The 27,661-nt window shown below is 43.1% G+C and overlaps 1 protein-coding gene across 2 annotated transcripts in view; it reads right to left on the reverse strand.

Moving 5' to 3' along the window:
* GAREM1 (GRB2 associated regulator of MAPK1 subtype 1) overlaps positions 1 to 23,234 on the reverse strand; it is a 103,253-nt gene extending 80,019 nt beyond the window's left edge. Inside the window, exons 1-2 of one of the 2 annotated variants that reach the window (XM_030971381.1) lie at positions 22,738 to 23,234; positions 98 to 238 (exon numbers count right to left, since the gene is read on the reverse strand). In XM_030971381.1, the coding sequence (XP_030827241.1) occupies positions 98 to 238; positions 22,738 to 22,858 (262 nt within the window). In that variant the 5' untranslated portion in view covers positions 22,859 to 23,234. Of the gene's footprint in view, positions 1 to 97; positions 239 to 22,737 lie in introns of those variants that run through there. The other variant, XM_030971382.1, reaches the window with a different exon arrangement.
* Positions 23,235 to 27,661: the final 4,427 nt, after the last annotated feature.

A 27,661-nucleotide genomic window follows, 5' to 3' on the forward strand; every position in this document is an offset into this window, starting at 1 on the left:
GAGAGGCTTAGCTTCACCCTCTCGAATATAACGATCAGTATAAGTGGTAGGCAATGAATTATTTTTGAATTTGTATTTCAGTGAACATTAGCTTTACCTGCATAATGTACAGGGATTTCTATCTTTGGCCCTATGACGTAGTGACCCTCCTCCAGACTGTGAGCTGTAATTGTTGTCCACTGCCGGCACGAATGAATCAGAAGATAATCGCTCTCCCGAAGACCTTCTATAGTTTCTCCTGTAAAACAGATGAAGGGTTTAAAAAAAAAATAAAACAAACCACACTTACTGAATGATGAATTAGGAAAACATCACAACAAGCATTTTATTCTTTTTGGTGTTTATTTTTTTCCAGACTTTTTGATAATTAAAAATGCAATTAAGTAAATTTCAACTCTATCCAGCATGCATTTTTGCAACTTAAGCACCTTACCTTACAGAAAACAAACAAGAAGCAAAACACCTCAGTGCATGCACACAATATCACAGAGATGCAATCCAGATTACTAAGTAGTGGCTCTGGGGCTTCTTTTTCAAATTTCTCCATAAACACACTTTTCATGTTTCTATTTCAGTCTGCCTATCTCACTCAATAAAAATAGTTGAGAGGTCCTTTAGTTTTTAAATAAAGGAAAAAAACCCCAAACCACACATTTACACATTTTAAAAGAGAAGCATCACACTACCATGCAGTAGTAACTGGATATCACACTTTCAGATAGAGATTTAATCTTTGTCACTCTATCCCTTTGCAAGCCACTGCTTAATTAGCCATTCAGATGTCTATAAACTTAATCCTATCACTTAAGGAAGAGACATTAATAAAAAAATAAATATTAAAAAAAATTTCACAAACATCTAAGTCCCCTCTCAGACTGAAATTCAACCAGAAGCCTACCCAGACAACGTGTTGCTCACCTTTCTAAGGCACTCTCTCTTGTACTCTGGTGTCTGTCAAACCCATCCTAAACACAGTCAAAGATCCAGCTCTCCTTTCTTCCCTTGCCCCTCACAATTTTGCACTTCTGCAGAGTATCCTCCCCTGTTTTAAAGTGCATGACCAGGTCTAGAGTGCTTTGCTAGGTTTTCCAGCAATTGCAAGAGCCATATTAGACAGACCACTTAAAGTGCCAGCTACACATCTCAAGTGTGATATGATATGTGAACAGAATTTCACAGAGCAGGAAACTGTTCAGTGTATCATCACAGAACTGCTCTTACACACCTGCAGTCCTGCTCAGTACATTTTTGCATTAAGCACACAAAAAAACAGCCTTTCTCCAGGTGTCTTCGAAGCAGGCACTTGGACTTTCAGGAACACTCAGTAGACACTAAACACGGTCCAAGAATAATGAAACTTGAAATTTAATTTTCCTTCTCTCTCACCAGCTCTCTGCAGTTACAGCCAAAAATAACACAAATAGTTTAGCCCTGGAATCAAGTTTGGACAAAACCCATCCCCTTCGGTTATTACAACAAACTAAACTTTCTCCACATTGTCCTGATATCCCTAAAATTCAGTGGAAGAATGAGAATTTCCTCAGCCTGGGGCAGCAGACATTTCCTCTGTTCAATCTCTGCAGAGGAGAGCTACTTCCCACTGAGCTTTTTTTCTGCCCACAACAGGCAATCTTCCACCGTAGGCAACAGCTTCTACATAGCCCATTCCTGCCTGATTTCATGCTCCCATTCTATCAGAAAGCACCCTCCCACACGATTTTAAACAGAGCAACTGGTGTGTGTGAGAATTGTTAAGATTTTAAATCAGAAGAGAGCATTAGGGCCATCTGCTCTGACAGCCTTTGGCTACAGGATTCTGCTTGTTTCCTCCAGAAACTTGGACCTGGCTAAGCAAGAGAGAGACATGGCCAAACCTGCAGAGTCCAGTAGATGGACTTCCATGGGTCTGCTGTTCCATGGTCTGTTAAACCTTAAAAACATTCCTACTTTGCCCATTTGTGTCTTCAACTTATAACCATGGGTAAACTGCTATGATGGGGGTGTAGAGGAGGAACAAAAACAAGCCAGAAGGAATACAAAGCTCCTTAGTACCACTTATTCTTGCTCATATGAAAGCACATTTCTAAGTTTCCTTCTTTTCCACAGCACAGAAAGTAGCTTCCAGGTAAACAGGCCATTTCATGAACTGGCTTCCAGGTATTCCTTGGACCACATCCCTTGGCAGTCCAGACAGGCAGGCTGCTTAACACCAGCTCCTGATCCCTGGGAAGCACCACCCTTCCACCCACAGCATGCTGGTATAAAGGATCTCGTAAAGCCCAGGGAAGAGTGGCAAAATTACCATGCAGCACCAGGGAACACTTTCCCATCCATATCTTGAAAGACATTCACATATATTTGCTAAAGGAATTACACAACTGCTAAGTTTTAGCAAATTATCAGACTTTGAACATCTCCTGTTTTCTGCTCACAGGGCAACCTCTAATATGTATAAAAATTACCTGCAGCTTGCTGCAAAGTTTTATGATTTTGAGGGAAAGCACAATAATAATAACAACAATAACAGTAATAATAACAATAAATGGTGCTATTTGAAACTCATGTTTCAGTTTTGAAAGTTACACTCATGCTTCCTATAATCCGTGGCAACAAGTAATTATTCTGTTCCACAACAAAATCCAACCAATGGCACCTAAGGGAAGACCTAGTATTTTACTAGTTTCACTGACAGTGGTGAACAAATTTGGAATAAAACACAAAGCATCTTTGGTATACATTTTCTCTGCCTTATAATCTGTAGGCATAATTTCCGAATATTACCTAAAGGGAGGCTGGACTCTACATCCAGAATTGCAGGGAAATAATTATAGTATGGGTCACCCTCAAAGAATCCGAGGAAGATATTCTCACTAAAATAAAGACACCCATTATGAAAAGGTGCTTCCAGCCATGGCTCACATGCTGTGATCTGTTTAAGTGGTTGCTCCACTAAAACTGGGTGGGACAGGTGAGTGTAAAAAGAGATTAGTAAGGCAGGCCCAAGAGTGACTACATCATTGAGTCTGCAGCTGGAAGTAGCTGTATTTTCTTAAACAGAACCTTGGAAACCACAATTCTCATTACACCAATTATTTGCTGCAACTGATTACATCGGAAATGAATTTCGTGCTTTGCCACAGGAGACTGGAGGAGACAAGGTGAAGCAGATGTGACAAGGAGTTGACACTCCCCTTGGCTCCTTAACAAAGGGCAGGTCTTCCCTTATTAAGCCCTGATCTTTCCTAACCATGGGTGAGACAGATTCCTGGGGATTGCTTTATAGGAAGAGGCTCCTTGTCACCCAGGGATTAAAGGACTCTCAAAAACACCTGGCTGATATGGTATCCAATCTATGCAAGGAAAATGTGACTGAGGACAACAAAGCAACTCACTTCTTTCTTCCCTTTCTTCTACTCTGTCTCCCCCATAAGACTTGCTCACTGATTTTAAAGTGCTTTCTTCCTGGAGGGATAGACTTTCCAGGCTGGAGACTCCTCTGACCCTTGCTACAAGACTCCTGTCCTAGCCCAACTCAGCCCAGGCTCAGTTATCCCTTTACACTTCTCTCAGCCAACCACACCTTGCAAAACAGCCACACACACTCCATCTGATTTCCCCTCACCCCAGTGGCATAAGTTGTGCAAGCCTTTCATTAATCACATTTTGGCTGTGTGGGAGAGAACTCAGCAGCCCTCACATTCACCAGCTATGCAACTCAGTTCTCACCTATTCCACACACTCCTAGGCTGCTGCTTACATAAAAATAAAACATGAGGAAACAGAGAACACAGGCCACTCATCTTTACTAACAGTTTTGTCTCTTATGATCCAGTGTGGATAAGCTGCTCTATCTTTTCACCCTCTCCTCCCTGCCCCACATGCCTGCAATATAATTAAACCACTACAAAGAATTGACAGGCAAATACTTGTGCTGGTCTTTTACTCCCCCAAATAAAAGTCGAGAGAAGCAATGAACTACCACATGCAATTCCCCACCTTTCCCCAAGTTGCCTCCCTCCTTCCAAAATATGAGTCAAGTTTATTCATAATAACGCCTGAGACTAAGACACCCATGATTGGCTAGCAGCTCCTAAACCCCAAGTCAAGTGTCAACACCCATCCTTGCCTGAGATTAAAAGCCTCACACCTCTAAACTGAAAACTTAGCCAGTATGTTCTAGCACAAGATGATTTCCCACAAGCACTCTGACCACAATCAGTATTTGGGTACTTCACTCAGCACCACCAAAGCAGCACTGCAATAGGTCTTCAGGTGCTCATTGCAAATAAGATTCACTATCATTTTTTAATTGCATGATCCATTTCTGTACAACTTCTAAAAGCCTCTAATATTGCCAACACCATGCTTGTTGAAGGGTAGTTGCAGGGGAAATACTAATCAGGAAAGGAAAATCATTCACACGTTGATACAGTCATTACAAAAAAAGGTAATTGCTTAATCAAGAGTCCCATGCTTATTAAATACTATCTACATTAAATACCAATACTACTTCAATAATTCTTTCTAGTCCCAAAACTGGATCATCCATATCTAGCAAATCTTGACTCTGTCATTGTAAACATTCCAATTTCAATTTCACAGCTAACAACTGTAGCAAGACTGATGAAGGAGGAACAGGATACCTTCACCTACAAAGTCAGAGATGAAATTATGTCTTCACCTGCACCTTTTGAGAACCAGGTGAGAAAACAGAAGTCAATTACATGGAGGGACTGAGTTTATATATGTCTATGCTGCAGCACAGAAAGAAAGGAAGTTCTTTTCAAAAGAGACATTTCTGCAAGTTGTTGCCACTGCTTACTTTCTAAAGACACATGCATTTTTATTTAGTTTAGCTTTTCACAATTCCAAAGTGTCTATGAATTCCCCCAAAGCCTCGGGAGAAGAACTGAAGACCATTTCAGTTTTGAAGGGTCTGAGCACTCCTGTCTCCTCTTTGCTTCCTTCTGGATCACAGAATATCTCAAGCTGGAAGGGACCTGTAAGGACAATCAAGCCCCACTGCTCATTTCTCACAGGACTGCCTAAAACTAAACCATATGGGTATCATCAAGATGCTCCTTGAACTCTGACAGGTTTGGTGCCCTGACCACTTCCACGGAAAGCCTGTTCCAGTGACTGACCACCCTCTCAGGGAAGAGCCTTTTCCTATTGTCCCATTACAGTCCACAAAAGAAAACTCACAGTCCCACGTACTCTGCTTGCCAAAGACAACAATGACTTTTCAACACCAACCACTAAAGAAAATTCATGAAACAAATGAAAAGAAGCATCCAACAAACCAACAACAAAACTTTTACGGTTCTCCTCCTAATATTGGAAAAACTAACATTCAAGTCACTGCAAAATGTTCAGGCCAATATGACTCACTCACTCACTCACTCACTCACTCACTGAAACTACACAGCTAAAAATAGGCAGTGATGTACAGGAATATAAATGCTTTATAATGCCACATACTTTGTCATTGTGGCTAAGAGTTTGCATCACTGCCTTAAAGCACAAGCTTTGCGTCTGGAGACATTAAAATAGTAGGTAACAAGGTAATTCACAGAAAGAGAAGTCGTCGCATGCAAGGTTCCAGTAATGCAAGAGATTCCATTTACACACACCAGATGAGCTAGATACCATTCCCTCCTGCCAGGAAGATGGTTATGGACACATTCCACTCATCTCATTCATCACAGAAGACTGCAAAGTGAGCTTAGTGCTGTCCCTTGCACATCAGCTCAAGCACGCTGAACTTGCTCTTTCTGGAATGAAAAGGCTTACCAGAAAAGAACCAGGAAATCACAAGAAACTTAAGATGGCTTTTGTGAAATAACTGATGAAAAAGATGCCTGGGAAAACCCCAGGGAAAACTCAGCAAGACTTAGGGCCATGTGTTTTCATTAAGCCTGAACACCATCTGCATGCAAGGTAACAGATGCCATACAATTAAGTGCATCACCCGGACTGTCTTGGTCAGTTAAGTAGGTGGTGAGTTTAATTATTCCATCTAATGTTCCATAATCACATTACATATCATTACATAGAAAAATCTCAGCAATATTAAAAATCATGACTGGGTGCTCAGCTAGGTACCTACCAAACCACACAAAAGAATAATATCCACCTTATTCCCCCTCGAGTTTGCACTAATATTTGCTAGGAATGACGTGTCAACTGGAAAAAGAGGTGGCTGGCTGGTCAGGTGAGCACCTGTGCTGTGAAATAATTAGGCAGAACTATCAGCATGTGCCTAGGGTTACAAGGGAAGGACATCTATCTGGCAACAACTGAAAACTAAGAGAAAGCAAAACTATCAGAAGCCAGAAAAAAGGAAGAAATGAGGTTCTTACTTATTCATCATGCTCCCATTGCACTGAAGATCCCTATTCACACACTGTCAGCTTCACTGGGCATGCAGCTTGCCTGGACTTTCCCTAGCTTAGGACCAAACAAGCCATGCATTAAGATAAACCTTAACATTACCCTACCTCATCACGAAAACAAAAGGGCAGCCCCACACAGTATGAAATGAAGTTATAATCTATCTCTTGTTTAAAAAAAAAAAAAGACAGTATTACAGACTTGCATGGCTCTGTGCAAAGAGATGTTTTGGGTCAGAGGGAGGTCACACTGCTAGCACAAATATAAATGCCAGTGCTGCTTTTTCATAGCAAAAGAAGGAACTTACAAAATCTGTCACTAGCAAACTAATAAAAGCTGTCTTGTTCCTGGAAAGGCAAATTTGTGTTTGAACAGACACAGCTATCACATAGCTCCCACACAAGGTAACACCTTAAGATGAATTCAATTTCTTTTCATCTTATTGGGAGATCCACAGAAGGTAAAAGATGAAGCCATGGCCTCCTCTCAGCACAAAAGCTTGGGGGAGACCCCATCCAAAAACCAGAAGCTCAGGGCTGAGCACTGATGAGACAGCAGGCCTGAAGAGACCACACACAGGTCAGAAACACCCAGCACCTGTGAGCAGCTGTGAACTGCAGGCATCACACACACTTCAGTCTCCTTGGCAGTGAGGGTCTGGGAGCACCACAGGTACCTGCAAGCCTTTCCAAGGTACCACCAGGTGTTAAAACAAGGCTGGGTACCACAACATTTTTTCGCCTTTAAAAAAAATAAAATAAGAAAGAAAAGATCAATCATAACTCAAGAGCCATTCTTATCTGAGAGTCTTTGTTTTCTCTCACTGGTGGGCTGATCCTTTACATAGTCTTCAAAGAGGTCTCAGCACTTTAGTTCTTGTTTAGTCAGTTGTTTGTTTGGGCTTCTGATCTCTTAAAATACAACACAACAAAAAACAAGGCATAACATCCACAAAAAAACAGCAGATGGCAACTTCTTGTCCCACACAAACCAAGTAAGCAAAAACAAAAATATGTACACCAGGCTGCATCACAAAGAGCATCCACTGTTGATTTGAATTTGTACTCATTTGATTCAGGGACACACAGAAGCACCAGCAGCACTCAAGCAGCACTGCACTGAGTTTGTTGCTTTCATGGTATTAAGAATACAAGTTCTCTGAAAAAACATGCACAAAAAAAAGCCTCAGAGTGTTAGCATGGGCAACAAGCTATTGAAAGAGAACTCCAAGTTCCTTGCAACAGTGCACGGGGCAGCTTCCATCCAACTTGCACAGTGCTGTCAACACAAGATCCTTCACCACCCCCAGCACTCAGCTGTGTTACTGCCACAGCTTCTCCCTGGCACAACAGCTGCCTCTTCTCCTACAGACCATTTCAGTGATACTTAGAGCTTTCTTCTTTTATAATGATGAGTTTGGGATTTACGTTTTGGGTGAAGAAACAAAAAGTTTTTGCTAAGTCTGAATATTTAAATTAGGACAAATTATTTTATTATTATTTAGCAGGCTGCGCCACCTCTCCCTATGAGAACTCCATCTGAACTCTGAGGAAGGGTGGAGGGAGAAAGTCAAACCTTTTGTTTTCTGCACACTGCATCATACTGCACACTATCTGCTGGGTGTTTTACCTATGGAGATGCACCTCAATGAATGTCAAAGACTAATAAATATTAAATTAGGGTGGTTTGCTTGCTTAAGCTTTGGCACCGTCCTCCGTTACTGAGTCAAATCTCCATTGAGCTGTTCAGCCTGTCAGTGCTATTTCTTTGGCAAAAGCACTGCTCTGTGATGTAGGTCAGCAGAAAAAGTTCCTTAGGTAGAGAAGAGCATCTGAATTTTTCAAGTCTGAAGTAGCAAAGGAAATTTGTAGGGAAAAATTCACATCATTGTAATGTTCCTTAAAGGAAGGGGAAGAACACCCCAGAAACATTTTGCTATATGATGAAGACCACTTGTAGCAACATTAGATCCACTAGATCTACAAAATTTTTTTTTTATGTCACTGTGACTGAACAGATGCTCAAAAGAGTTACTCTTGCATTAAATGCCTAATGGCAGAAAAGTAGAAAGAGCATGCAATTGTAGAAAACACTACTACTACTGAAGAAAAACCTTCTCTGAAAGCCACTTCATGTTATCAGTCTGACTTTCTGATTTCATACAGACACAAAAAAAGGTTGATTAAAAAATTAAAATCAAGCTCATCAGAGAAACTTCCTTGTTTAAAGGAAAGCATAGCAACCTGCGTGGGAGTATATCATGCAAAGTCTAAATACAGCCTGCCAGTAAGTTAAAAGGGTAAATATTATAATTTCTAGGAGCAAATATTGTAGTTTCTAGGAGTAAGATGGAAAAAAAAAAAACAACAACCCAATTGAAACAAACCACATTAAAATTTAAACATCTCAGGGCTATATAATGTAGTGTACTAAATTTTTAATTTCAAGTGGGCAGATTCATTAGGCAAGCCTGACAGTGGTCTCAACTGACTTTCTGTGTCTGAGCATAGTGGAAAAGATGAAAACAGAAGGCTCTGTACCCAGCTACATAATCTTTTGAGCTTTCAACACAAAGATCTAGAAAAATATTCCAGTTATATCTAGGGCTATTGATAATCAGCCTTACTTTTCAGTTTCCCTTCTTCCTTCTCAAACAAATTCTCAAGTAGTTTTCAATATGTGCTTCCATTTAACACTTCCATTCCTGCAGCACATTCATTTGTGCTGCTTCCCATTATCTGGATCAACGAGCATTTCTGTCATGATTCAAACTGCAACTTAACACTCTTCTCTCCAAAAAAAATAAACCCAAAGCAATACTGACTTGACCTTCCATCAGCAGCACAGAATTCATATCTTCCAGTGGGTGAAAAGTTTCCTTTGACAGCATAAGGATTCATACTTTATTTGATTTTAAGATGACTTACATACTTCCTTCTTTTGCCAAAAACAAGAAGTGGGGAAAAGTTGTAAGCATGGAAGTCCAGTTAAAATTAGTCTAAATTCTTCTGTGCTGTCTGTCAGATTAAGACTCAACCTACTGGTGTTCAGAGTTGCTTTTTAATCACAAAAAGAGTTTAAAAAAAGAGGTTTTAAAAATTATTTTTATTTGAGAGCTAGGCATCAAAGCCAGCTCAGATTGTACCTCACAAACTCAACAACAATTTCACATCATCTCTTCATTAATTCACTGCTGAGACAATGTAGGAAATGTCCATGAGACTTATCCAACCTCATCCAGTGCTGCCCAAAAGCTGCTCATCTGCATCAAGGTCTGTCACCAGCAATTACACTTGTCCCCACCTTGGATGGTGGAGGGTGGGACACTGAATCTTCCTGCAGTTTCAGGGAGAGCTGGGCAAGATGCATCTTCACAAGAAACAGTTTGTCCCGGATGAAGCCTCTTGCCACTGTACGCCTTGGCTGAAACACAGCTGCAGCTGGCTGCACTGCAACAACTTTCAGTTGTCTGAACAGGGAATGCAGCTTGCTTCACTGACCCTACCTGCTCAGCAAGGAAGGAGCAAGGACAGTATCACCCCCAGAGTGCCTTCTATTACTACCTGGGGTACTTTGTGCATTGATGTAATCCTTCAGCCTCACTGTGATCAGACTTTGCTCTGGGCAAACATTAAATATTTCACAATCAAGAGAAAGGAGATAAGGCTTTATTTCTGCAATTTCCAATCCCTCTGTAAAAGCCTGATAAAATCAAATTGCTTCAATCCAACTGATGCTGAACTTAAGCTATCACCCACTAATACCTAACAAGAGAGCAGAGACTCCCAACCACCTATTCTTTTTATGCCTGCCAGCAAGAAGACAGATTTATTTCTCTAGGATTAGAATTTTGCTATTGGAATGACTGGATATACCAGTACTGTTGCAACAAATCAGCATAAACCATAATCTCATTACAAAGCTATGGGACAGATTAATCCACTGAAAAATCCAGTTTGTTCCAAGGCAACTTTTCCCTAGCTGCAAATATACAGAGACAGCATCTCAGTGAGTCTTCAAAAAAACCTCTTTGACCTACTGCAGGGAAGAGAAGGACAAATATTTTAAATAAGCAGTAACTGGAATCTTGGTGCCACTGCAACTGATGGTAAACTCTCTGCTGACTTCAGCAATCTCACAGTTTGAACCTTGGCATCTGGCTTTCTTTGTGTTCATAAGAAAACTAGTGAGAAAAAAAAGAGTAGTAACAACACAGATTTCATTGAGCTTTGTTTGTGTTTATTTCAAGCCTTCAGAACTAACATCCCAGAATGAGAAACCTTACTTTTTATGAATTCAAGCCAAACAAGCCAAAACACATCTTTCAACACAGGCTGCTCTTCACTCCCACACAGGGGGAAAAAACCACTCAGTACAACAACATCTTAACATTCACATTCCAAAACAGAGTAACTTGCTATTGCTACCATAATTACTCTTCTTATTAATATTGAGCATCATCAGATGTAACTGCAGATTTGCTGTATCCTCATGACAGATTTAATTCTATGATTGATCAAACAACACAGTCAAATGCCATGGTTACTTACAACAGCCTAGAAAATATCAGCAATCTTTTAAACTATTCTGATAGTCTGCAACACGTTGAATGTCTGCCAACTATTAGTGGCAGCTATTTGTCATTGTAAAAAAAGGAAGGAAAAAGAAATCATACAACCACTCAATTCCTTTAAAAAATGAGATTCTTACAGAAGAGAGCTCTCTGGTTTTGAAGTCACCTAAGACCACAAATCTGAAGTGCTAAGAAAAACAGCAAGGAATGACAAGTTTAACTGCATTTAAAATGGTCACAGGTTAGAAACATTGAGGAGAAAGCTAAGTAACTTTTCATTGCATGCAAGAGAGGTTCCAGCCTAGTTTATTGTTACCATAGGGAGTGAGAGAAAGGAATTGTGTTGATCCCATATGTTGTTAATGCTCCATTTTGAATTCTCATGGCCAAAGTCAAAGGGGCAAAAAAGTTAAAATATTTATCTGCCCTTTGCAGTGAAAGGCACCAGGCCTGGAAATGAAGAATGCAAAGAGCAGTTTTCAAAAGCAGTCTGATAGGTAAAGAGAACAACAGCACTACCTGACCAAAGGAAAAACACAGCAGTAACAAGACTTCCGAGCAGTTTGCTGCCATACAAATAAGCTCCTTTAAATACTTCATTCAGAGAACTGAGGTTCTCTTTCACTAGAGGCAGGCATTCCTCATTCTAGGGAGCTCCTGCTCAGATGTGTCTATAAATACTGTGAGGTCCACTGGAGGACACACTTCCAAGTGCCTGTTTAGCATCAGGTACCCAGCTGGAGAAGCTTAATACTTAAGGGGTGGGAGGTCAGCATTTAGCATTGCACTTAACACACTGTCACTGACTTCCTATTTATGTCCAAGCACAGATACAGAGTGGTTGCTTCAGCAGACCAAGCCAGAGGTAGCTGCACACCTTTGGCTGCTGCACAGGTCTTGGGCAGTGAGGTCAGGGAAGGCTGGGGAAAGCTCCCCAGAATTGGGATGCCAATGAAGAAAATGTTAACCCTACCAACCTCATGGATTTAAGAGCTAGAATTTGATTCCAGATTGTCCTGGCAGAGAGAGAAACAGTCTATTCATTCCGACTTTTCCTGGGCACAGCATGAGAGCTGGGGAGCTCTCATTGACAGTTATTTATAATTAGATGATATTTTAAAATAGCATCCAAGTAAACATGCTCTATCCTCTCATTATCTATCCCAAGTCCTAAAGGGACACTATGGCACTTTGTGTTGCACAGCAGTGATCCCTGCTTGAACTTAGGGCATCTTGGACAAGTTCCCAATTAAAAATAAGTACCCCAAATGCAGGAGCTGCTCAAGCATAGTTTTCTTTGGCTTTCAGAGAACTCATCATTACAATTTAATTTGTCTCTCATCTTTCTTGCAGCCTGGGTTTAAGGATGAAATAAAAACAGCTGGAAGTGAACAAAAGTTCAGCTCTGCTCTGAAGCGGGGCTGCCACCTGGCTGCTTGCCCAGTGGCCTGGCCCACCTCCCTGTGCCCTCCCAGTCCGAGCAGGCACTAATGGGTTGTGCACGCATGGCACCTGATTGTTGGAGCTGCCATTGCCTTTGCTTTTTAGCTACATCCACCCCACCCCTTCTGCTCAACCTGCAAAAATTCAAGTATCACTAACAGGCAGGTAAGGCCTCTTCAAACATGGGCTGACTGCACACAGGGACAGAAGTATGAATGTTTCATTCTAATTAGGCACTTCTTTGGTCTGCTTACATCCTGGAACAGTATCTGGGTAATACAGGAATATTAACAGGAGGAACACATTTAAAGCAGCAACCTTTTCTGATCAAGAACAGTGTTAATCCTGAATGCAGTTTATTTCCATTGTTTCAGAGAAATCTATACTTCAGCTGTAAAGTATAAGAAGAATGGATTTTGCTTTTAATAAAACATAAGGGACAAGTGAATAACAGCTCTTAACCGCTCTTTGATAATATTTCCATCATCTTAAGAAGGCACACACACAAAAAAGCTCCAAAAACCAACCCACCCTCCTGTGGAAAGGAAAGCTTTGGCTTTTGGTAAGCAGCATGCAGAACACAGAGTGAATAAAAAAAGCCCATCATGCCTCACTCTCCCCTTGAGGGCACATTTATCTTTGCCCACAGGCAATTTGGTCTTAAGATATTTTGTTATATATTGACAGGAATCTGAATGATATTTGACATTGCAACCCATAAGACATGCAACAGAAAACTCTCCTCCTCCAGCCTGCCCTACATTTGGCTGCAGTGCTGTCACAGCTTTGCTGCTGCTCTGCAGCCATATCCTGGGTCCAGGGGCTGCAGCAACACATGCATGTTACTACATTTTGTATTTTGAGCCCTCTCACCTCTCCGAGTCACACATGTGAAGATGCTTTTTATATTTTCCTGCTATGAGTTTTCTGCTTTACATTCAGAGATTAAGATAAGAAAAAAAAAAGTCTGACCATAATGAAATGATGTGAGTGCACCTCAGATTTAACTCTCTGTGTGTGCCTGTGGCCCCTTCAAAGAGGAAACAGGGCAGTTTGTCCTTCAAATACATAGAAACCTAAACAAAAACTGTTAAGAAAGAAGCAGGAATATAACTAAGTGCTTTGGAAGCCAGTCTTTCAGCAAGGATACACACCTAAGATTCTCCTTTTGGCTCATCACATCATATCACAAATTGACAAGGATTACTATTATTCTTACAAATACACAGCATGCCCACTCTCATTCTCTAGGTCAAGCCAGCAATCAATGTGGGCTAAGAAAAGGAAGCATTACATGCAAAGCCTATCAATTCACATTTGAGTCCTGCCAGCAAAACTCCCTTCACCAAAGTGAAAGAAAACATCATGTCAGCAGCACAGTGCAGGACTCCACAGGGGGAGATGCCACGTTTTCTGCACTGATAGCAGCCACCCCTCTGCAGAGGGGAAGTAATTGCAGTTCCTTTTAACAGCCATGAGCTGCAATTCCAGCATCTGCCCCCAGTGACCAGAAACACTGAAGTCTCTAGAAATGCCTAAAATTATTTTGCTTGCTTGCTTTCCCACAAGGTAGCACCTAGGCAGCTATCCCTCCTGGAACACACACAGCAAAACACCACACTGCTCTCTGGGTCAACAAAGAGCCTGACTTCCTCCACACTGAGGGAAAAAGAAGAGGGCAGAGCAAAAAGATGAGGACATGGAGGGATGGAGAAGCAGAGTTTGCACAGGTGCTGGAAGAAGACAGCACAACAGACAGATGAAAGGGGTGAAAGGAAGGACTATCCTGTGTGAAGAAAAGAAAGGATAAGAAAAGCAGCTCCTTTTGCTGCTTCATTCTGCTGCTGCTGGGAGTTCTACCTGACAGACCTTGCAGATAACCTTGCAACACCTCCTGGAAGCCCACAAGTGCAGGACAGGGCATGGAACAAATGACACAGATTGGAGCCAAGGGTTCCTTGAACCCACCATGCTCTAAAGGGACACGCTGAAAGATGCAACAGGAAAGGTGAACAAGAAGAGATCTGCTCAAACGCTGTTTTCCTCCCCCTCCTTAAAGAAAAAGTTTCCTTCATTTTCCCACCCCAATCTTCCCTCCTTCATCTCCAAAATGGTGAGGTGCCAAGAAGCAACAAGAATAGCTTTCAGTGGGGCAAATAAGCAAAACTGCCAGTTGGAACCACAACAACAGAAAAGCTGCAAACTGAAAAACAAACACAGCAGAGGGGGTATCCAAGCATTTGTGGACTACTTGGAAATAGCTCCTGGAAGTTAGTAACTTGAGTATTTAGACTGCATAGCTTTTACAAACCCAGCCGCAAGGCAAATTTGCTCTGTTTCAGTCTGGCTGCCCAGCTCAGGCAGTGCTGAGCAGCAGCCCTGGCACTGAAATACCAACTCAGGGGCAGTTCTGAAATGATGGCTTATGTTGCATGCAGGGACCTTCCTCCACTTGTGCCCTTGGCTCAGCCTGTCCCTTCAGGACAGAGCGAAGGCTTATGCACTCTATTCAGGGTGGTTAATCTCTGTACTCTGTGCACCTAGCCCACATCCTCCTTGCAGAGCAGAAGTGTCCCCACACAGCCTCTTGTCCAGCACATTACCTTTGGAGGATGCACACCCCCACACTGTATCCCAGCCAGCAGCTGCTGCTCCCCTAAACAGTGGCTGCAGTCCCCCAGCCTGTTCCTGGAAACCTGTCACCCATGGAGCCACGTCCTTACCCATGCCAGGTAGATGTTTTGCCATGAGGGCACCAAGACAGAAAGCAAAGCAGCACATGGCACAAAATGGCCAACTGAAAGGGGCTTCTGCTTCTTTACTCAGCTTTTCTTCCCACTCCCCCAGCTCTGACTGTAAGGAGAAATGCCCCAGCTTCCTTGCTGTCACCACAATGTTTTCCCTGCTCATTTCACAAACAGAATTGCAGCATGTTGTGTTTTATATAACATTTGAGTCACTAGGGTTCAGCCCTGCTATGAAGCAACTCCAGTATCAACTTCATCAGGTTGAGCTCTTGGGCATCTTCCAGCCTCTGAGACCATGTTTAAATCCTTATTCTTGGTTCTCTTAGAAGCCCAGTGACATTCTCACAGACCAAGGAAATCCACACACATCCAAGTTCTCTGTGATTACAAGATTATAACATCCTGAAAGAAAAACCTCAAAACCAAAAAAGACACTTTTCAAGTAATTTTGTATTTCTTGAACGCTTGCACTTCCAGGAAGCTCCAAGTGACCTTCCCCACAGCAACAAGATTTGCTGCTTTTCCTGGGAAAACCACCATCCACTCCTCTGCTGAGGATGCAGATGCTGCAATCCCTGGCACAGGGCTCCCACACCCCCAAACACACAGCTCTTGCAGATATTTCTCAGCATTTCACATCTTCATCGTGACTTGATCCACTCAGTGTGCACCTTGCAGTCTCAGGAGCATCTCCCTCCACATAACAGGCAGCCTGAAGGATGAGGAGGCTGGACTCCACAGCCTCCCCAGCCCCAGGAAGACCCTTCTCCCCCCACCAGCATGCAGCACCAAGCCTGGCAGGCCAATACATCACACAGCAGCAGCACAGGAGATATTGAGACACAGCAGCTATTCTTGCTGGTGCAAAGCCTCAGCCAAGCACGCAGGTGCCCTGAAAAAGCTGTGATTTACTAGTTTTATGCCGACTTGCACACCGCCTCAGAGACTGCAGTGCAGATGTGGCTCTAATCCTCAGCAAAGACACTCTTCAGTCTGCTTATACACCTCAATTTTACATTTCTGTCCTAAGCCCTTGAGATGAGCAGACATGGCTTACAGGTGGAGGCACAGCGAAGTTCGCTCCACAAGTTTTTCATACTGCAAACAGTATGAAAATTGCAGACCACAAATGCTACGTAAAACTCTTTCCAAAGAGAAGCACCATTAAAAGCAAAAAATTCCAGACTTGAAATATTGGCTCACTGAGTTTTATGAAGGTTGGTTTTGAGTCATATGCAATCCACATTAAGATGATGAATATTTTCCTATAGGGGAGAGACTTAAGCTGCCCTAATCCAACCAACTTGTTACTCCTAATGCCAAAAGGAAATACAGCAACACCCATGCCCTTTGCTTCTGACAAACCACCACTGGAATGACTGGAACACACTGCAACTCTTCCCACAACTTCCATCAAATCCTGTTGCACCAGACCATGCTGTCCAATATCCTCCAGCATTTCATCTTGGCATAGCTGCCTTTGCTGGGGCATTACAGGGAGTGCCAGTTCACGTAATCACCGAAGCCAGGAACACCTAGTTCCAGAACAGCACTTACAGACAAAGCAGAAAACAACGAAGCCCTTCTTTCCTACGCTAGACTTACACCATTCCTTGCAACAGCAGCACATGATTCATCACACCACATTTGTTTTAAGCTTAGGGGTTTGACTAACTGTTTGAGGCACCTTAATACCTTAGATTTTATGTGTACCTTGTGCTTTATTTGAAAGCTAGATGTAATTTAAATGGGGGGGGGTGGGGAGGTGGTGGAGGAAAACTTAAAGTTTTAGCACTTGAATTCCAGTTAAGAAAAGACTAATGGTATTTCTTCCAATACCTGAACTACATAATTATCCAGGAAGTGTTTATCCAGTTATGTACACGAAGGGTTCACCTCACAAAGTCAAAACTTTAGAATCTGAAAAAAGGAGCTAGCAGTTTCACGCCCTGAATAACAGAGAAGAATATGAACATTTATTAAGCACACAAGAAGAGCAATGTAACTATTGTCCATCCTAGCAGCCCTAACACACTACCAGAGTTCAAATGTCTGGTTAAGAACACACAATACACACTACTAAAACGGGTATGATGCTGAACTCTTTATCCATCTCACCCTCTCCCAGGGTACTCCTGGGAGCAGGTTTTGCCAAGATACTGGCTTCCATCTCCAGAAAGGCACGATAATCTTCACAGACACCATTCAGTAGCTGCAGGTTTTAAATGAATTAAAAGCTTTTTCACTAAAATGTTTCTGGAACACATCTCTGCCAGCAGGGGAAAAGGAAAAAACCAATCCAACCAAAACAAAAACCCAGGAGCAGTGGTTAGTGGCAACCTGTCAATTGGTTTTTTCATTCAATTGTCTTGATGGAAACAGCAGACCACACTGTGAAGGTAGAAAGAAGAGGAAGCAAGCAGGAGATGCTACTGGAATTATTCTTTAATGGCAGAACACACAGTATAAACAGTCAGAATTTCAAAGCTGTTCAGCACCTCAGGAAGAAATCAAGCCATGTGGACATAATGGATCTTGAGGATATTTGCTGCCAAATCAAACACTTGTCTTGTCTGCCCCACACGTAAGAACTATCACCTGCCACACCTCAGTGGACAAGGCAGCCACACCTACAGTTGGCAATCTGATCATGGCCATTACCCAGGGTCTGAACATATCTGAAACCTCTTTCTGGTCCATTCAAAAACTTTGCCCTACTCCCACATGATGCCTTTTAAAGATTTCTTCAATAGCAGACTACTGAGACATGCTGCACTAGCTTCTCAAAAGAAGGAGGTCATTCAAGACAATTAAAGCATGGATAGCAGCATTCAGACCTTTAAAGAATAAGTCTCTTTGTAGTTTCAAAGTATTGTTCAGCTGCACAGATAACCCACATTTGTGGAGTGACGCAATGCAAAATTTTCATTATGTACATGGCCACGCTGTTCTATTGAGTATGATCTTCTTTGATAAGATGCGAGGGTGCTTAGTTTCCAGAACTAGAATCAGCTCTGCACTAATGTGCTGAACAGAACAATAGTCCCCTGAACACGACTGGGGCAGACAGTTGTCACCATCAGAAAGTTTTGAAATGGAAGAGAAAAAGAGAACCTGAAATACAACCAAATAAAATCCCTTTGTCCCCAGGAGCAACAGCAGTACAAACTCACTCTTCACCCACTACTGATATGCGCAGGAGTTCACCTAAGGCTAAGAAAGAAGAAAATCACCTTTTAAATCTGTTACCCATTTTACAGATTTTTCCTTTCTTTATAGCCACCGATTCTGCCATTTCATCTTACAGCACATTTACAATGCATAAGGAAGAACTTCCTTCACTGCCTTGGTGGCTCATTGAGACCCATCATGTCCTCCACAGGAAAGTTCAGCATGTTTTCCCTGCCATGCACAGCAGGGAATCACTTCTCTGTCAGGTGAGGTCAAGTGCCACTGTATTTGATCCCAACTGCACCACCACATTTTTTTTTCCAAGATATCACTTAGGAAAAAAAAATAATCACAGGACCACATGGCCTTTTAATCCCATAAACCTTAATCTTTGTACACAAACTGAGAATTTCTGTGAACTCTTCCAGTTCACATCCAATATAAGGGTAAAAAATACCTACAAGCAAAGGCTGATATTTACTTGTGAAAACATATCAAGACTGTCTGGGAAAAAGGGAGATCCACTAAGAAAACGAATGACAGGCTCTTATGAGTCTGAAGGGAGCAGTAAGCTTACAAAAAAAATCTTGGCCTAAAGCTCAGCTCTATGCAAAGCAATATTTTCTCAATCTTAACCTTGATAGCATTTCTCTTTTACCCTCTAAAATTATCCTTAGAAAAACAATTACCAGAAATCTAAAGCCCTGAGATCACCAGGCACAACATCATTTATGCACTAGCAACAAGACAAAGTTCCAGCTTCTCCATCAGCTTTTTCTCCTGATGGTCTGAGGACAGCCAAGCCCAGGCCCACGTGCAGCCCTGGTTCTCACAGGCCAGCCACGCTCACCTTTTGCCCCGTTGCAAAAACCACACTGTGATAAGATCTCTTTCTGCTGCAGGTTCCCAGAGCAAAATCTTTCCCCCACTGCACCCACCCACAGGTCTCTCACTGGGGTGGTATTCAGCTGTGACAATGCAAATCGGGACTAGGGGGCACAAAGGGGGGAGGACAGGAAAAACACAGCACAAAGCTCGTTCCTCTCTTGCTCTTCAAGTCTTGCTTCTTTTCATCTGAAAGAGCCCACTCAGTGAATTCCACAGCGTGAGATCAAGTCCATGCATTTTCTCTGGTAGGGTGTTCAGCACTTTTTAGCAGTTTTGTATTTGAGTTATCATCTAGAAATATTTAAGTTGTCAAGGAAGTTGGGGAAAAAACCCATACAAAACATATTTGCTCCCTTCAAGAGTGACAGGTTTGGGTTTCTTTTAGTCTATTTGTTCAATTAATTTAACAATATTCACCAGGAAACAATAAAGCACATGAACACATTGAAACAAAAAAAATTTGATTTATGACTTAACAGCATCCAAAAGATAACCTAAAACACAACCAGTCTTAAAATTAAAAATAAAAAAACCTGAAAAGCTTTTCAGGTTTTCAAACTCTGAAGAAAAAAAAACCCAGAAGTTGACATATTTATCATTTCTAGATTGATAAGGTAGGCATGAATGCCTAACTACTTCCAACTATATCTTGATGTAACAAAAGACTACTTCCTCCCATACCATCAAGAAAAACCCTCCCTCCTCAGCAGAGGACCAAATTTAGTGCACATAAATATTTCATAACTTCAACCTGTCAAGAAATCAAACTGAATTACTTAGGGCAATTTTCCAGGAGCTGCACATCCAAGCTCAAAGAATAAAACTGAACTGATCATACCCATTCTTCCGCTTCATACTGAAAGGCCAGAAGGTGAAGCGACAGTGCAAAACCGGACATCTTGTGTGGTGTCATCTAAGAACATTATCCACCAAGTGCTAAACTCCATGAAGAAATGTAGAAACAACACAGCAAGACTGACATCTTCTGAAGAGAATACAGCTCCAGCTCCACAATCCTCTCCTACATCCTGGTTTGCCAGAAGAAAAAAAAATCTGGCTTTCACAACACCTCATGAAAAATGAAACAACAGCCAAGAAACAACTTGCTGCTACAGACAGAGGCCAACCACAGAATCAAAAGGTGACTGAAGACAGACATCTACAGGTGGTTTGATTTCCAACAGCATGAAACACACGCAGCTTCCACTGACCTGGAGAGGAATTCAGCACCTGAAGAAGACATGAGAGCATTTCTGCACAAACAAACCCTGACCCAAAGATAAGAGCCACGCCTGATAAAAGTGGCACACAACACTGCCTTGCTAACAGAGGTAGCCTTAAACTTCCGAAGCACTGGATGACACACATTTAGATTGGCCTCTGCATTTATTTTCTTCAGCGCTGCATCAAGAATTTTCCAACAGAGCTCCACTTGTTAACCTTGCAAGACAAGAACTGGGATGCAGAGCAACCATCACGCAACAGCCCGTGCTCCAGTCAATTCCACAAGCATTGCACATTCCCAACTTTCCTCCTTTAGAAGGCTATGCACTGATTCATGGCTGCTTTCTCTTAATGCAAGACAAGCTTCTCTGGAAAAGGGAAAAGCATTCTCTTCCTATCCCCAAGACCATGGCGTCTGCGTTCTTTATAAAATATTGATTTGTCTGCTGTCTGTAGTGCCCCAAGTTAAAAGTACATGCATTTGAGTAGGTAAAACCAGACCCACGAGCTGCTGAACCGGGCAGTCCTAAATCAGCTCCAACCAAAAGCCTTTCACACAGAGCCCCACCTGAGCCTGCCTCCTGGCAGGGCTTAGTGCAGGGCTGAACCACTACAGCAGGACACCCACACCAACAGCTGCCTCCTGTCTGGCCATCTCAGGGCATGGGCAGAAGAGCTCACGTCTGTTTACATCCACTTGCTGTGCATATGCTCTTAAATGTGGCACATACGACAAAGAAGCCTTCACACAAATGCCACAACATCTTTGTCTCCCCAACAATTATGGGATATTCCCATCAACAGCTCCAACACAAGGACTCCCCCCTAGAAAAACCCCAACAGCCGCCTGCCTCAAAACCCATAAACTTTCTCTACCCACAAAGCTTTTTCAGGTACCTTCCAATGAAGAAGGTCAAGAGGAGCGGGGAGATTTGGAGGTGCAACACACAGAAAGAGAAATTAATAAGTCATCAATATATATACATCCTGTTACAGCCTGAATCAGTGCCAGGAGCCTCAAGTAAATTAACAGCCTTAAGTGCAGTGACTGGAGGCCATCTTAGCTGTTCCTAGCGACAGGAGGTATTACCACGAGGAACTCCTTAACATAGCAGCTTTGCTATTCTCACAGGACAACATACATTTGACAGTATGATAAACAGGCAGATGCAGTTAAAAAGGCAAAAAAAACCCCTTTTCTTTAACCTGCTCCTGAGTGCCAGTTCTGAGGAAGTACTACGAGTGAAAGGAAAAATACTGCATAATCCAGGGTCAAAGTCAAAAATCATCACTGCAGTATGGAAATTGCAGTTAAGTAATAAAACAGTCTTGGTCTTGACCTGTACACTGGGAAGTAACAGAGGATAATGCCTGTGTTCATTTTTAACTTTTCAAATCAATACAAAACTTGATAAATCAATAACTGTTCTATTATATCATAAAAGTGTATGGTGACTTCATAAGCTAACAAATTAAAAAGCCTAGATTTTTTTTTCCAGTTTGTGAGTTATCTTCTGCATTCCTTTAGAGAGTTGGACAGTTTTCATGGAGCTACCATGCAATGCACATACACATTATTACAAAGCAGCTGTCTGAGCCTTTATCAAAAAATTCCCATATTTCCCTGTTTCTCTGTGCCGACACATTACTTTTCAAGGCATGGATCTAGGAACGGTAAAACGGTGCTGTCATAGCTGTTCCGTCAGACCTGATTCATATTTCCTGGAGTAAACAAAAAGCTGCACACTTGGAAACGGCAGGTGAGCACCCAAGTGAACTGTAATAAAAAGTTATCTGGAGACTGCAAAGGCTTCTTATGTTACTCCTTTTTTTTTTTTTCACAAGTCCGTGGCCTTCTTAAGGAATTGTAACACAAGGGATTTAGCCCACTTGGCTGTTTTCTATCCCTTCTTATTTGGCCTTGTTGTAGCATCACTTTATCAAAACACCGGGTCTCCAGTGCTGAAAGTGCCCTTCTACGCTTAATTTGGGAGGGCGAGGACCTCTCTCAGCGGGGCAGGCTGCTGACAGCAAACCGGCTGCACCGAGCTGCCCGCCGCACCCGCGGAGGGGGCACGGGGGCACAGCACCCAGATATATATGCTGGTGCACCGCAACGCGCGGACCCCGCGGCGAGCGGGAGCCTCGCACCGAGCCCCGGCAGCGGCAGATCCAGTCCGAGGAGCGCCGGGAGAGCGCTCCCGAGAGCCGCGGGAGGCACGGGGCGCTCCCGGGACCGCGTCCGGCAGCCCGCCCGCAGCCCGGCGCCCGCCCGGCCCCGCTCCCCGCCCCACGCACCGCTGTCCAGCCGGGCGATCTGGGGCAGCCGGTAGGTGCTGACAAGCAGGTCCAGGGGCACGGCCACCGCGCTCCACTTCACGTCCTTGAGGTTGCAGCCCAGCGGCGGGCCGGGGTCCATCTTCCCGGCCCGGGAGGGGAGGGAGCAGCCAGACAGGCAGCGCCGGCGGGGTGCTCCCACCCGGCGGGGCGGCTGCCAGCAGGGCGGGCGGCGGAGGGGGCGCCGGGAGGGAGGGAAGGAGGGAGGCAGGGAGCGGGGCTCGCTCCGCGGCAGGCGCCCGGGACGCGCGGGGCTAGGCAGAGAGGGAGGCCCGCCGGGCGCCCGCTGCTGCTGCTGCGGCGGCTGCTGCTGCCTCTGCGGCTGCTGCTGCTCCCGCCGCCCCCCGGGACCGGCTGGGGCCGCCCGCCGCCGCCGCCGCGCCTGGCCCAGGAAGCGCCATCCCAGCACTGACTAATCAACAGGGTGCGAGCAACGCCTGCGCAGCTGCCGCTCCTCCCCGCGCCGAAAAGGAAAGTGCCGGGCTGCCCGCCCGCCCGGCGCGGAGAGCCAGAGCCAGAGCCTGCCAGAGCCTCCCAGCCCGTCCCTCTCACTCCACCCTCCGACCGCTCGCCCGACGTGCAGCCCGCACTTGGGCTATGTATCTCACTTTAGTTTTCACGTGTGAGTCATGTATATACGCGCGAGTTCATGTATACAGGCTGTGCACTGTTACTGCACACGCAGATATTACACATATTGCGTATTCAAAGGTCTTCACACCATGGGAACGTTTGTAGATAGTCGTTCTTCAAAGTGGATTCTGTGATGAAATCTTATGTGATCTTCGTAAGATATTTTATTTAATGTTATCCTTTATTTTATGCATTTTGATCTCCAGGCTGCCAGACTGCAGAAACTCTGGGAAATTAAACCAGCAAAACTCCTGGGTGGTTGCACTGTACTGTGCTCAAGTTTACTTTGTTCCCTTCTGTGTCAAAACTGTTTATTTTATTGCAGCAAACTTGGCTACATTTAAGCCTTTACTGTTGACTAGAGACATAAAGGCGCCTTGCAGTGATTAGCAAAACGACTGACAACATCCACAGCCAACATCTCTTTCCAGGCTCCAGCTTCTCTGTCTATCCTTGAGACTACTGGGGATGGCAGAGCTCCGGGAAGAGCTGTGGTTCCAGAGCCCTCCTGCAGCTCACCCTTCCTGGGTAAAGGGCCAGACACTGCTGCGTGCCTTTGTCACTGCTGGTGGCACAGCACTGCCAGCACGAGGAGGGCTGAGACAGACACACTCTTGTTCTGCTCTGCTGCAGAGACTGGGACTTTATCCATGGTCTCCAAGATGAAACAAAGCCCGTGGAAACCAGTCGACATAGAAGATTACAGAAAACCCAAGTTATCTTGCTTTATGTGGATCAAGGTTGGCTTGAAGCTCATCCTACTGTGGGTCCATGGTTTAGCTATACAGTGTAGCACTGGATTTTCACAACACCGAAAAACCTTTGTTCTTTACAAAGAAGGTTTTTCTGCTGTTGGATTGTACCTACTAGAATAGGTAGCTTTATTTTTTTTTAAATTTACCTTGAAAAGATACTTCTTTTCAAAGTAGTTTTCCTTTTACCAAGTTCACCAAATGCTTTTCAACAGCCAGAGAGGAGTTTAATTCACTGATGTTGTTTTCAACAACATCATCAGTGAATCAAGCTACTGAAATGCAAAGCAATATCACAGACTGGCTCAGATTGGGAGGGACCACATTGGGTCATCTGGTCCAACCTCCATGCTCAAACAGGGTCATCCCAGAGGACATGGCACGGGATTGCATCCAGACAGTTCTAGAATATCTCCATTGAGGGAGGTTCTACAACTTCTCTGGGAAATCTGTTCCAGTCCATGGTCACTTGCACAGTAAAGAAGGTCTTCCTGACATTCAGGGGGAACTTCCTGTGCCTCAGTTTCTGCCTGTTGCATCTTGTCCTATTTGCTTGGCATCATTGAGAAAAGCCTGGCTCCATGCTCTTGACAGCCTCCCTTCAGGTACTTATAAACATTTTCAAGATCCCTCAGTCGTCTCTTCTCTCTTCTCAAGGCTAACAGGCCTGGCTCCCTCAGCCTGTCCTCATAAGAGAGATGCTCCAGCCCCTCAATCATCTTTGTTGCTCTCCACTGGACCATCTCTAGAAGCTCCATATTTCTCTTGTATTGAGAACTGGACACAGCACTCCAGATGTGGCCTCAGCAGGGCTGAGTAGATGAGCAAGATCACCCCTGGATCAGCTGGCAATGCTGTTCCTAATGCAACCCAGGGATACCATTGGCCTTCCTGGCCATCAGGGCACCCTGCTGGCTCATGGACAGCTTGTTGTCCACCAGGACCCTCAGGTCCTTCTCCTCAGAGCTGTTTCCCAGCAGGTCAGCAGGTATCAGCCACTCCTCACAGCTCTGTGTCATCAGTGAACTTGAGCACTGTGGCTAAGAGCATTATTGCTGAAATATGGAACGCATGGGTTTAGCTCATTCAGGCTTGATGAGGTTTCCAGGTGCAGTATGTAAAATGAAGCAGATCAGATCAGACTGAGATTCACCAGGACTTGAAGCACTAGTCTGTCAGGAATTGTTCTTAAACACAATCTTGAGTACCATTAATTCCAGGAGAGATACCATCTCACAGCATGTGTCTCTCTCAGACATCATGCACTTCTGCTGTCTGGGAAGAAAAGCATCTTTCACATAGAAATAGTTACTGTTGATTTTTCTTGAAACATTTTTTCATTCTTCTGTACTAGATGTCCTATGGCTTTTAAATCTGCCTCCTATAACAGTGTTTGTGTTCTCTCCAACCAGTGAAAAACTAGCCCACTCTTAACCATTTAACTGGAACAACGTGCATTTTAAAAAAATGTAACTTCTAGATACTATCTAAATTTCATTCAGTTGTCTCCAGGCAGAGAGTTCATAATGCTCACTAGTATTTAAATGTCTTGCTCTTGCTCTTGGAGTCACTTTGTTATGTGTCCTAACCGTACTCCAGCTCCACCTCCTTGGAATATATTCTAATAGTACATAAATGGCATTCAAATCACCAGCACATAACAGAAATTTCTTGTTCTAACTGCGCCTTATGTATAATTAACACTTTAGAGATAATTTTCCTGATGTCTAGCAATGCCTTAGTGTGATCTCTTAGCAGTCTCCTACTGGTGTAAAATGCTAATGAAGCCACCAGACCTGAAGAACAAATCTACCCTAGGGCCAGGGCCTCAGTTTCACAATGTCTTAGTTTTTGTCTATGTGCCTTTCAGGTGGTGTTCAGGGACAGTCTTTATGAATCAACAGAAAATTCTTGCCATAAAACCATAAGCAGTGGCAAAAGGACCCAGAGTAATTCCTGAAATTATTCTTAAATGCATTTTGAATTGACTTGCACATTAATTTCACAACATATTTATGCAATAGTCTGTAAAATCTGTAGTATGTATGTATTCCATTGCCAATAACATTGTTTTTAAAGCATTTCAGATCATCCTCAGTTCATATATGTGTTAACATCTGAAAAGGAACCGTTCACAACAAATTCATTTTAGTATGAGTCTGGTAACATGCTTTACAGTGTTGTGTGCATACATCAAATAAAACTGAGCTATATACAGTAAGTTTCATGGGAAACCATAATATTTGGTATTTCTTTAAAAAAAAGTCCCAATAATTTGCATTCCTTGTTCCTATATGATTTTTTTAAACCAAAGGCCCAATTTTCCTAATATTTACAAATCTAGTGGGATATAACAGAAGATGCAGTGATCATTTCAGCTTGAGATCCTAAATTTCTTTCTCTGAATCTCAGAATTACAAAATTATTTCAGTTGAAACAGAACAGCAAGACCACTGAGCACAACCTTTGACCAAGCACCACCTTGCCAACTAAACCACAGCACTAAGTACCTCAAGTTATTTCTTGGAACACTTCCAGGGATGGTGTCTCTACCCCCTCCCTGGGCAGCCTGTTCCAATGCTTAACAACCCTTTCCATGAAGAAATTTTTCCTGATGTCCAACTTGAACCTTTGTTGGCCCTTTCTAGTGAGAGTGGTGTTTATTCCCCACTGGCACACTCCTGTATTCTACAATGAGTATCTTTGGAAAAAGGCAGTTGTTTTGTTCCAGGAGATGTGGAAGGAGAGCACTCATGGTGCTCATGGAGTGTTAGGTGAAGCATCAGCTAGCAGGAGTTAGCGTTCTACAAAAACTGCCATGGGAACCTGAGTATCTGCATCTCCCTCAGGTGGGACTGGATCATACCTAAGCAAAAGCAGTAGGAAACTCTGCACAAAGGAAAAATGCATTGAAGAAATTCCTTACTTGAATTTCTCATTAGCTATAAAGAGAAGAAATCAGAATTACAAATTAATCTGACCCTTTTAAATCTATTTTCACTGTTAGAAAAAGAAGGAGGAATTACATGGATGCTTAAACCTAGAAAACCAGTACGTGAGCTGTGAGTTCAGGACAGCTTAAAGTTCATCATGGAACTACTGTTGAAAGGCAAAACTGCAGAATTTGATCTATACAGAGGAGGGAAGGGAAGTGAGATAAGGATTAATTTGGATGAATCATGAGATCTTCAATGACCTGAATTGAAATAAAATAGAAAGTAGGTCAAATTACTAAATTATTAATAAATATATAGACTATGTATGGACAAAACCTGAAAGATAAGCTCCCAGAAAGTTGGGAAATTGGGTTTTAAAGATAGCAAGCCTGTTGATAAGATGCATAGTAAGAATACTAAGGAAAAAATGGTCTCTTATTCCACAGAGGGGAAACTATTTAATCATCACTGGTGATGCTGATACTTTCAACTTCAGCCTTGAATTTTAGAAGGCAAATGTGATTTCACTCTACCACCACCAACAAAAGTCTAAGGCTAGAAAAA

Source organism: Camarhynchus parvulus, chromosome 2 (genome assembly GCF_901933205.1).
Source record: "Camarhynchus parvulus chromosome 2, STF_HiC, whole genome shotgun sequence".
NCBI classification, from domain to species: Eukaryota; Metazoa; Chordata; class Aves; order Passeriformes; family Thraupidae; genus Camarhynchus; species Camarhynchus parvulus.